We start from the raw sequence: 12,008 nt of genomic DNA on the forward strand, positions 1-12,008 counted from the left end.
ATTATATGCTACTGAGTGTGAGGTTTCTTTTTAGGGTGATGAAAATATCCTAGAACTATATAATGATGATGGTTTCAGAGCTCTGTCATACTTAAAAAACTATTAAATTGTATACTTTAAAAGGGTGAGTTTGGGGGCACCTGGGTGGCTCAGTCATTGAGCGTCTGCCTTCAGCTCAGGTCATGATCTCAGAATCCTGGTATCAAGCCCTTGTCAGGTTCCCTGCTCTGTAGGAAGCCTGCTTCTTCTTCTCCTACTCCCTCTGCTTGTGTTCCCTCTGTCACTGTCTCTCTCTCTTTGTTAAATAAATAAAAAATCTTTAAAAGGGTGAGTTTTGTTGTATATGAGTTACATTTCAATCAAGCTGTTTTTTAAAAAAGAAATAGCAACATAAGCATATTGTTCAGAAATATGGAAGTAAATACTAGAAGAAACCAAAAATATTTATGGTAGTTGACTCTGGAGAATGAGAATGTGGAATGGCAAGACAGACTGAAATTTTTAATAATAAATTATTTTGCACTATTGGATTTTACATTTTTTTACAGGTATCCTATTTGATAAAAATAAAAATGAACTAAAAACAAAGGACACACACACAGACATTGCGAGGACAAGTCAAAAGAGATTCTGATGTATTGGGTCTGAGGTGGGAACAGGGATTCTGAATTTTTGACAAGGTAGCCAGGTGATTTTAATTCAGGTGATCTTCGGGCAGCTAGCAAACTTGGAGAAACACTACCATATGCAATGTTGAAATCATGAGCAATGAATTGTCCTATAAGCCATCTCCTGTTGTGTTCCTTTTGGAGTGGCAAGCCTTGGTTTCCAAAGAATGAATGGATGTGCTCAGAGCTGCATATTCAATCAAGGACAGAACTGGATCAAGATTTGAGACCTTCTGACTTGGTAATTAATATGTTGTGTTTTGGAAACTTCTGTTATATATTGTGGGGACCGAAATCAATGAGATAAATTCTCTACTTTGAAAACAGCAAGTCTAATGGGGTAATTATAATGTCTGAAAAATATATTACCTAAGGTTCTACAAAGCATTTTTCCACATCTCATGTCAGGATTAATAAAACTACAGTATAACATGAGAAGAGGCATCATCTCCACAGTTCAGCATGGAATGTAGAGGGGAATCAACTCAGCGGAGACTCTAGGGAAATCAAGAGTTTTGTTACCTTGAGGATTCTAGCTCACCAGCAGCCATGGGTCCCTTAGCGGGATGCAGAACCCATAAGATGCACAGTGGACATCAGACATAGTATTCCCCAATATAAAGTGGCACCCACCTAATAGCTTCCAGGACTTATTCCTGGACACAAGAGAGACTTCCTTCAGCCCTGCCCCCAACATCTGACAGAGTACTGGTTCTGCTAGTGCAGAGCAGAGGGTAGGAGTCAGCACAGTACTGCTCAAACTCATTACCTCATCTGATCTTCTCCATTAGCCCTGGAAGAGAAGTTTTATCCCCATTTCACAGATGGTAAGACTGTTTCAGCAATGGATCTGTAATCACTGTCAGGTTGATTCCTCCAGTCTCGAGTGCCAGAGGTAATATAAGTTTTATTCATCACTTCACATCCTGACAACAGGAATTTTAAGTGTCTCCCTGCCCTCATAAAGTTACTGAACAGTAATTTTGATTGCATGGTATGTATTTTCTCATTTTTAAAATATTTATTATTTATTTTATGACAAAAGTCATCTATTTTTTTAAGGAAAAAAACAGACAAGAGAAGATAATCTCTTCCATTGCCACCACACAGAGAAAACCACTATTTCCCTTTGGACTTACTCAATTTCATAGTTTTCCCTACTCATGGATGTATTTTTGTAACTGCATTTTTTTTCAAAAATGAGCTGATACCATACATGTAGTTCTGAAAACTTTTTTTATTAATATTTTGCAATGTATCATGAATATCTCTCTTCCATGCACATGGGTGAAAGTCCCCTACTGAAAGACAGAGTGCTGCAGTTGGGTCAAAAGGCTGCTGGTAACGGAGAGTGACACCTAAAGCAACAGATCAGCATAAGGTTAAAGCACATAGCCCGGCAACTGCCTGCCAGGGAAAGCAAGGTCGGCAATATTCCCATAAGAGAGATCAGAATTAAAGGCCAAAGGCATTAAAGATATGGAACATCTTCTAAGTCCTTCTGGCCCCTACCTCCGCCCCTCACTCCCCTGACACCCCGCTGCCCCCTTGGGGCAAACGGATCCTGAACATCTCTTTGCATCCAGTGAAAACTACCCATTTTCTGTTTTTTTCTTAGCTCTTCCTGAGCCCTTGACATATCTCCACATTCTCTCATCATCTCCTCACTGCCCAAGTGCCTTTCCTGTAAGTCCTCCTGATAGTCCTTGGGGGAATCATCTGTCCCCCTGTCCGTTTTTCTTTTTGCTTTCCTGGGCACATAATCTTCAGCTGGGCGCTTTTCTGCAGCCCGAGGCTCACCCTCAGACTTTGCCAGGGATTCTGGCTTGCCCTCACCTTGTGGTTTTCCCTCATCTTTGGACTTGCCCTGATTTTCTTCCTTTCCCTCATCTTCTGGTTGCCCTTCGTCATCTGGCTGCCCCTCATTCTGGAGCTTTCCCTCATGCCCTGGCTTCTCCTCCACTTCCAGCTTTTCTTCTTCATCTGATTTTCCTTCATTTTCTGTATCAACTTCATCTTCTGGCTTTCCCTCATTTTCTAGAGTTCCTTCGTTTTCTGGCTGTCCTTTGTTTTCTTCGTAGATCTTTTCCATGTTGTGATTCTCTCTTCTTTGCCTGTCCTAGGAGACAAAAAGGAGGACTCAGATTGGGGAAAACAATGCTTGAAAATAATTGCCTTTTATGATTTAGGGTTTTGCTCTCCCTATCCCAAATGACAGATGCCCTCCTACCCAGACATTTTTTTTTTCTTTCCTTAGCACTTCACACATGTTTATGTGATACAGCCTTACACAAACTTCCACAAGTGCTTCTTTCTGCATTTAACTGAGGTGTGCCACGAAGTGTGTAAGAGCAGTTTTGTCCCTGAACTTTGCTCTGGTGTTAGCTATGCCAGTGACAATTTTAACTAGGTCATCCCAACTTACACTGACCTGCAGGAATCCTGGCTGGTTTTGTTTTTCCCTTGCCTGCAGTTTTAAGTCTTCTAGAACTGCAGACCCAATAGAATAATGGCCACTTCTCAGATTTCAGGGCTACTCTAATATCTTCAAGGGGCTGCACAGATGTCATGCTTCTTGTCTCTCATTTGTCTCTCACTTCCTTGTTCTCCCCTAGGTCCTCACCAGCCATAAAGCACCATGTTTCTTCCCTTAGAGTCCTGACAGAGGACTGAGACTGCAATCTCTGAGACTGCAGTAGGGTGGCTTGGAGGAGGGCTGGCAGATAGTGGCCTCCTCAGCTTCTGGTCAAGCTTAAGTCCCCCTTACTCCCAGGGGTCCTGGGATAGTTACTTTTGCCCACTGACCTGCACTGGTCCTGCAGGTCTTTTCTTCTCTTGTCTGGGTTGGTGCCTACAACCACAGACCTGAAGACCTGTGGAGAGACAGGAGGCAGGGTGAATGAAGGGTTGAGGAGTGAATGACTGGCAACTGGGAGACTGATCCTTGTCACACTATGGTTGTCAAAACTTCCCCAAATACTGCCAACCCCTTGCCCTTTCCCTTGCTTCTCTGATCCTCCTTCTATAACCCCTCCCTAACAGTCTCCATTTTTCTACCACTGAGCAATGGCAGAGAAAGTTTACTTTCAAAAGGTTTCTATGTTTCTGAATCCTCCTCCCAAATTCCTGTCTCACTTGTTCTTGCATAAAAATAAGGGAGGTTCAGGACAGTGATGTTCAGAAACCAGATCCTTCTGTACTCCGTTATCTGCCTCCCAAGCCTCCCACTCCCGGGTGTCCAGATAGAACAAAGCCCATCACTTCTCTGATAAGGGTGAGGACAGAGTCACCGGGGCAGGGCAGAAATGTCCAGAGCATTCATGACACCCCTTGCCTCTCCACATACACAGAAATACCACGTTTTCCTACAATGCAAGAGACAAATTATTTCCAAATTCAGTAAAAATTTTGGCTTATGGTATCTCCTCTCAGTCCTCCCCAGTTTAGAAGACACTCCTCCGCAAAAGGGAGCTGGTCTTCAGACTGAACCTCTGTCCCCTTCCTTTGCAGCACCTCCTCCCCCTCTCCCCTCCACTTGCAGCCCACCATTTCCGGCTCCAAAATGGACGGAAGGTGAAGAGATCCAGAGAGCGCAGGCCCTCCCCACAACGGGTTCACAGGCTGTGCCCTCTCCCGCTGCCCTGCAGAGATCAGGCCATATCCTCACTAAGGCCATCCCCCTCTCCCGGCCCTCTCCCGGCCCTCTCCACCAGACATAGCTGGATAGCCTACCTCTTAGGAGATCCCAACGGGTCCCATTCTCAACCCCTGGTCCCTCTCCATCTCCTCCCGCCAAGCCCGCCGTTTCTTGAACCAAACAAATGGACATTGGGGAAGGAAGGTGTAGAGAGAATACAATCCTGGCCCCGCTCGGGTCTTTGCCCTCTGCCACCCCATCCCCCACCCCAGGGGTTCGCAGGTGCCCGTGGGTTTGTGGCCATTCCTGAGAGATAACTCCTCCCATTTCTTTCTGCCATAAGCCCACACTTACCCAGGGAAATAAGAGATGGTACCCAGACCTGTCCTCCAACACTCATACAATTTCCTGCGCCAGAATGAATGGGGGTGGGAGGGGGTGGGAGGGGGTGGCATCTGGAAAGTATACCGGATCCCTTGTAGCCTCTATCAATTACCACCCCTATGCCAGCGCCCTCCCTCTTCTCCTCCAGCTTGTACCTACCTGCAGGGCTTTAGGGCAGTTGCCGCTCTGTCCCTCAGTCTGCAAGCTCTACACAAAAATAGGGAGCTGGTACCTGGAGGAGAGGGACTTCTGCACACGTCGGCTTCTGATCACGTGAAAGAAACGTCACCAGTGGGCTCGGGTCCCTAGTTCCCCTCCCACCAGCAGAAAGTGCGTCAGGAGCCAGCCCACTTCTTCCCCTCATTAGCTGGCTCCCGCCTCGGGGCGCTGAAGTCCCCTCCTCTCACCGCCTTTTTTTTTTTTTTTTCCCTGTCTTTGCTAATCCCAAAGGTCAAATGTGGCCCCTTCTCCCTATGGTATGTGTTTGTTCTATCTTATCAGGAAAGGGCTACATCTCCTAGGGCAACTAGCAATTGGTACATCTCTCAGGAATTTTTTCTTTCTCTCCTTTGATCTCAAAGCACCTACCCCCTCAATCTACTTCTCCACTCAACCACTGATGCTCATTTCTCTTCTCCTCCAGACCTTCTATAATAGATACATGGTGGATTGTCAGGCAGGGAAGCAGATAGTTGAAATGGAGATTTTGTTTCTAAATATTTTTTTTTCAGTTTTACTTAATTTACTCCCCTCAGCATGGGTTATTCTTATAAGCAAAAAATTAAATAGAGCTATTTTCATTTGGGGCAAAGGATGTGTTTATGATAGAAAAGCCCCCAACAAGATTCCAAAATTAAGTTCACTGCATTAATATTTACTATATGGAAAAATGGATTCAATTAGGAACACACAAAATATTTTTTTAAATTTTCATAAATAAGTAGTTCTGTCATGTTCTACTAACAATGCATGTATTTATTGTACCCAAACAATCACTGAGTGTTAAGTAGACTTTCTGGAATAAGATGGCTGACACAGTATCGGTCTTGAAAATTTGGCCCATGGTTATTTTCATTCAGAGATTTAGCTGTTGGGCAAAGGCAGCAAAGGATCTGAGGGATGCAGATGTGGTCTGATTTTCTTTCAAGAGGGGAGGAATATGCAATTTCCAGTCCACTTCTCACCTTCCAGAGCCTCTCATCCTTTGCATTCAGGCACCTGACTCTTGCTCACTCAAGAACACACATGGAGAGATGATCAAGGTGACATTTATGCCCTGTCCCCTGACTCTATCCTCACCATTATCAGAGAAGTGATGGGCTTTGTGCTATCTGGACACCTGGGAGTGGGAGGCTTGGGAGGCAGATAATCGAGCACAGAAGGATCTGGCTTCGGAACATCACTGTCCTAAACTTCCCTAATTTTTATGCAAGAACAAGTGAGACAGAAATTTGGGAGGAGGATTCAGAAACATAGAAACCTTTTGAAAGTAAACTTTCTCTGCCATTGCCCAGTGGTAGAAAAATGGAGACTGTTAGGGAGGGGTTATAGAGGGAGGTCAGAGTAAATAAATGGCTCCTTCCCTCCCTCCCCCAAATTCCCACAGAGGTAAATCAACCCCAACAGAGATGGAATTCTGTCCTGACAACTGGAAACCAGAACAGATCCCTTCCAGACCCCTGCAGCAGAGGGTTTCCATAAAGCCCAGAGAAGTAATGGCCAAGGGGAGAGCCTCCATGCTTGGCTGCTCTGCCCTTCTTCACAGTGCCCAGGGAAGGTTCTCTGACCTGTCTGCTGCCTACCACTTGACCTAGGAGGTGCAGCTTGAGGGATTTCTCAGCTTCAGTATCTTCACCTACAGGGCACCTAAGAGGAGCCTAGCCACGCTGCAGGGTTGCTGCCGCTCAGTCCATCCCCAGCCTTGGGCCCTCTGAGTCATGTTTGTTTCAGTGTCTGTGAAAAGTCTAACAGTACCGATTGACCCAGACCAGGTGTTCTCAACTGAGGGAGTCTGTGGACCACCTGAAATGATATGCAAGGTTGCATGTGTTTAGAAGATAGTGGAGTCTGTACCCTTATGAAAAGATCTGTACCCTAAGAACCTGAGAAAGTCTGACACATGAGCAGATTGACATCATGAAGAAGCAGAAGCTATAGGTAGAGAAAAAAGAGGAGATGGAGAAGAAGCTACTTGGGAGTGAAATAGAGAAAGGAAGAAACAAATAGCAGGTGAGCTCTGTTAAAAGGAGAGCACTTACTCCTTGGGTTCCAGGATTCTTAACTAGAGAAACCTCTGAATCCCCTGCAATTATATTCAAAATGAGGTGCATGTGTGTGTGGTTGGGAGAGAGATAAGATATGTACATTTTTGCTGGTTGTATGCATTTGCCTAGGATCAGATCCATTAGCATCATTAGATGCTCAGAGGGGTATGCGATATAAAAAATGTGAAGGCCAACTAGCTTAGAGAATATACTTATATAATTTTTTTTCAAATAAGACTATGTTTTTAGAACAAAGTAATATAACATAAAAATTAGCCATTTTAAAGTGTACATACAGTGACATACAGCACATTCACAATGTTGTGAAACCATCTCTTCTATCTAGTTCCAAAATATTTTCATTAACTCTGAAGGAGACCCCTTACCCATTAAATAGTCACTCCCCAATTTTTCCCTTCTGTATAAACAGAATCATGCAATATGTGACCTTCCATGTCTGGCTTCTTTCACTTAGCATAATGTTTTCAAGGTTCATTCACGTTGTCTCATGTACAGTATTTCTTCCTTTTTATAGCAGAATAATATTTCATTATATGCCTATATTGTATTTTATTTATCCATTCAAATGTTGACGGATATTTGGGTTGTTTAAGTTTTTTTTGTATGGATGTGTTTTTATTTCTTTTGAGTATATATCAAAGACTGGAATTGCTGGGTCATATGCTAATTCTATGTATAACTTTTTCAAGGAAATGACAACCTGTTCCACAGTGGCTGCAACATTTTGCACTCCTACCAGCAATGCATGAGGGCTCTAATTGATCCACAATCTCAAAAACAATTGTTAATATTTCATTTTTTCAATTTTTACATTTTCCTAATGACTAATGATATTGAACATCTTTCTATGTATTTATTGGATATTTATATACCTTCTTTGGAGAAACATCTATTCAAGACCTTGGCCCATTTTTTAATATTAAGTTGTTTGTCATTTTTGTGTTTTTAAGAATTTTAAGAGTTTTTCATGTATTCTGGATACAGCCCCTTTCCAGATATATGATTTGCAAATATTTAATTCCATTCTGCAGATTGCCTTTTTACTTTCTTGATAACATCTTTTTATTCACAGAAGTTCTTAATTTTTATGAAATCCAATTTATATACTTTTCTTTTTGTTGTTCTTCCTTTTGGTTTCATATCTAAAAGTCCATTACCAAATCCAAAAACATGAAGATTTACCCTTTTGTTTTCTTCTAAGAATTTTAAAGTTTTGACTCAAATATTTAGGTCTTTGATCATTTTGAGTTAATTTTTATATATGACATGAGTTTCTTTTTGTAAATGGCTTTATAAAACCTAAAGGTTCTTTTGAGAGCAGAACACAACACACTGTCACAAAAAAGAGATATAAGGCAGAACTTTTTGTTACTTATAGCTCCAAAAGAGAGAAGATTGCCAGGCAGAGCCACACAGGTTATGCCTGGATAACAGAAAGTTGGATATCTAAGAGCAGGTTATGAATTACTAGTGCGGTGGGGTTAGCTAGATTTTTTCTGAATCTCTGAGGATTGGTTAATTTGAATAATTTCTCAGGCTCCAGGGCATAGAGGCTGTCCTTAGTTGTCTGGTACCTGGTCCCTGGGCAAAGAGGGCTGGTACATAATGTCCCAGAGTGTGAATGCATATGATATGGGAAGTGGCTGGAGTATGTACTTTCATCAGCTGCTCAAGAAGGGCAAGTAACCGGCCTCTACCCAAGGCCTCAAAATTGACTCTAAGTGGTACCTTTGAAAAAAAGATAGGATATTTGAGTGACTCAATCAGTAGAAAAGACTTACATAGAGTAGGACATAGTTGCCCTAAAGGCATAGAAGACATTTTATTATGAGAGTAAAAAGGACATTTTATTATGAAAGTAACAAGTAGAAGAATAAGAAGTCCTTATAGGCCATCCATAACCAGGTTAATTAAGGAGTGGTCTAGGAGGTAGTTGCCTCCTAAGGAAAGCAATAATCTCCATTAATTTTTAGAATGACATTAATAGTAGTAATCTCTACAAGATTTTCCTTTAGACATGGAGTGTAGAGGTATATAGTATACCTTTTGGCAGAGAGCAAAACATACACTAGATTCATGGGCTAAGGAAACAATGATCTCAAGAAATGTAATAGAATCCCAAATATCAAAAGAAGAAAAGCAATCAATATATTGTGTTCAATTTGTCATTATCTTTGGAAAGGCAGCATATAGGCGCTGTTGAGATGATAGTCTCAGTGTCTGGGGTGAAGTCTTCCTTTGTGTAGAAAGCAAAGTCATCTCCAATGGTGAGATAATGGACTGAGACAAAGTCATCTGAAGCAACATCCTTCTAGTAACAAGCTTCTTGGTTGAAGTGATGTCATCTAGGATGTGGGATTAGGATGTCCTTTCTAAGTAGACACCTACTCAGGTTGATGTGAGTCATGTTTTCGTGGCTGAGATGTTCGTAGACTTTGAAGGCAATGATGGGCTTGGAAGACTGACTTGCAAATTTTTTTATAAGGTTTTTTTTTAAAGATTTTATTTATTTATTTGACAGACAGAGATCACAAGTAGGCAGAGAAGCAGGCAGAGAGAGAGGAGGAAGCAGGGTCCCCACCGAGCAAAGAGCCCAATGTGGGGCTCGATCCCAGGACCCTGGGATCATGACCAGAGCCAAAGACAGAGACTTAAACCACTGAGCCACCCAGGCGCCCCACAAATTTTTTTAGATAACGGTAAGTTATCATAACAAAATTTTCCCTCTTAACCATATTTTAGTATACGTGTCAGTGGTATTAAGTACACTCACATTGTTGTGCAACCATCAGCACCATCCATCTACAGAGCTTCTTCCATTTTCCCAAACTGAAATTTTATACCCATTAAACTAACTCCTCTTGCCCTACTCCCTATACCCCCTGGCAAACCCCATTCTACATTCTGTCCCCAAGAGTTTGACTACTCTAGGTATTTTGCAGAAATTAAATCACAAATCATTTTCTGTCTGGTTAATTTCACTTAGCATAATGTCTTCAAGGTTCATCTGTATTGTAGCATGTGTCAGAAATTCATTTATTTTTAAGGCTGAATAATGTTCCATTTTTTATATATATATACTCTACATTGTCTATCTATTCATATGTAAATGGACACTTGTGTTGTTTCCATTCCCTGCCCCCCAGTTTTATCAAGAAATATGATGGTTTTATTTACATATATTATGCAGTGATTACCACAGTAAGTTTACTTAACATTCATCATATCATAAAGGTACAATAAAAAGAAAAGAAAAGAATTTCTCCTTGTGATGAGAACTCTTAGGATCTACTACTCTTTTAACAACTTTCCTATAAATCATACAGCAGTGTTAACTATAGTTATCATGCTTTACATTACATGCCCATGACTTATTTATTTTACAGCTGGGAGTTTTTACTTTTTGACCACTTTTCTTCCATTCCCCCATGTCTGGTAAACACAAATTTGATCTCTTTTTCTGAGTTTGGTGGGTTCAATGTATGTCGTCATTGTTTTATAGTTTTCAATGTGCAGGTCTTGAGTATCTTTTGCCAAATCTATCCCTAAGGATTTCATATTTCTGATGCTATTGTAAATGATATTGTTTCAGAATTTAATTTGATTGTTCATTGCTTGTAGAGGACTGAATGATTTCCCTCCAAATTCATGTCCACCTAGCACTTCAGAACATGACCTTATTTGTAAATAAGGTCTTTGCAGATGTAATTTATTAAGAATTGAGATGAGGGGCGCCTGGTTGGCTCAGTCAGTAGAGCATGCAACTCTTGATTTCGGGGTTGTGAGTTCAAGACCCATCTTGGCTATGGAGATTACTTAAAAATAAAATCTTAAAAAAAAAAAAAAAAAGAATTGAGAGAGGTCATATTGGCTTAGAGTAGGTCCTAAACCTAATGGATGTATCCTTAGAAGAGACAGAGAACGCGTAGACACAGAACAGAAGCAGAAATTGGAGTTATGTTGTCACAAGCCAAGGAATGCCTAGGGCCACTAGAAGCTGGAATAAATAAGGAAGGATTCCTTTCTAGAGACTGCAGAGAGAGCATAGCACTGCTGATAACTTGATTTGTACTTCTGGCCTATAAAACTACAAGGCAATACATTTCTTTTTTTTTTTTTTTAAACCACCAAGTTTACAGTAATTTTTTATGGAAGTCTCAGAAAATTAGAAATACAACTGAATTTATATTTCAATCTTGTACCCTGCAACCTTTCTGAACTCATTTATTAGCTCTGGTAGCTTTTTCTTTTTTAAGGTTTTATTTTTAAGTAATCTCTATAAGCATCATGGATCTTGAACTCACAACCCCAAGACCAAGGGTTGCACGCCCCCCCAACTGAGCCAGCAGCTCTAGTAGCTTTTTTGTATATTACAAAAAAAAAATTCTATATAGATTATGGCTTTCTGTGAATATGTTCTATTTCTTCCTTTGCAATCTGTATGACTTACTTATTTTTCTTATTGTGCTGGCTAGAACTTCTAATACAACATTGAATCTAATTTGTGAACATGTCTATTTTGCCTTGTTTTCCATCTTAGGAGGGAAACATTTAGTCTTTATGTAACATACACATCATTATGTATGGGTTTTTTGGTAGATGTATCTTATCAGGTTGAGGAACATCTCTTCTACACATGGTTGTTGCATATTTTAGTCAGTAATATATATTTTTTTAATTTTAGCAAATGTTTTTTCATTAGCCACTGAGATGATCATGTGTTTTTCCTCTTTTATGTTAATGTGGTGAATTACAATGATTTTTAAACATTAACACTACCTCAAATCCTTGGGATAAAACTTACCTGGTCATGGTGTATTGTATCTTGTATATATAATTGGAGTCTACTAAAGATTTACTAAGAAATTGTGCATATATGCATATATGTTCATGAAGTAGATCAGTTTGTGGTTATCTTTCCTTGCAATATAATTGTCTGGTTAGTTATCTGGGTAATTCTAGCTCCCAAATCACTATGTTGTACAACTGAAACTAGTATAACATTGGGTATTAAAATATACCTCAAAAAAAACT

The 12,008-nt window shown here is 40.7% G+C and overlaps 1 protein-coding gene across 4 annotated transcripts; it reads right to left on the minus strand.

The window, feature by feature from the left end:
• Positions 1-1,885: 1,885 nt before the first annotated feature.
• TCEAL5 (transcription elongation factor A like 5) lies at positions 1,886-5,026 on the minus strand. Of its 4 annotated transcripts, none has more exons than XM_059158407.1 (3): positions 4,849-5,026; positions 3,474-3,541; positions 1,886-2,787 (listed from the first exon to the last, which is right to left on the minus strand). In XM_059158407.1, exon 3 carries the CDS (start codon positions 2,758-2,760, stop codon positions 2,140-2,142), a length of 621 nt encoding a protein of 206 aa, XP_059014390.1. In that variant the 5' UTR covers positions 2,761-2,787; positions 3,474-3,541; positions 4,849-5,026; the 3' UTR covers positions 1,886-2,139. The 4 variants fall into 4 exon arrangements, with proteins under 4 accessions (XP_059014390.1, XP_059014391.1, XP_059014389.1 ...); XM_059158408.1 differs by having other exon boundaries at positions 4,922-5,019; XM_059158406.1 differs by lacking the exon at positions 4,849-5,026 and adding an exon at positions 4,401-4,489.
• Positions 5,027-12,008: the final 6,982 nt, after the last annotated feature.

This window comes from Mustela lutreola, chromosome X (genome assembly GCF_030435805.1).
Source record: "Mustela lutreola isolate mMusLut2 chromosome X, mMusLut2.pri, whole genome shotgun sequence".
Classification (NCBI taxonomy): domain Eukaryota; kingdom Metazoa; phylum Chordata; class Mammalia; order Carnivora; family Mustelidae; genus Mustela; species Mustela lutreola.

Coding starts and splice junctions, on each gene's coding strand:
- TCEAL5 (XM_059158407.1), bottom strand. CDS start 2,760: ATGGAAAAGATCTACGAAGAAAACAAAGGACAGCCAGAAAACGAAGGA.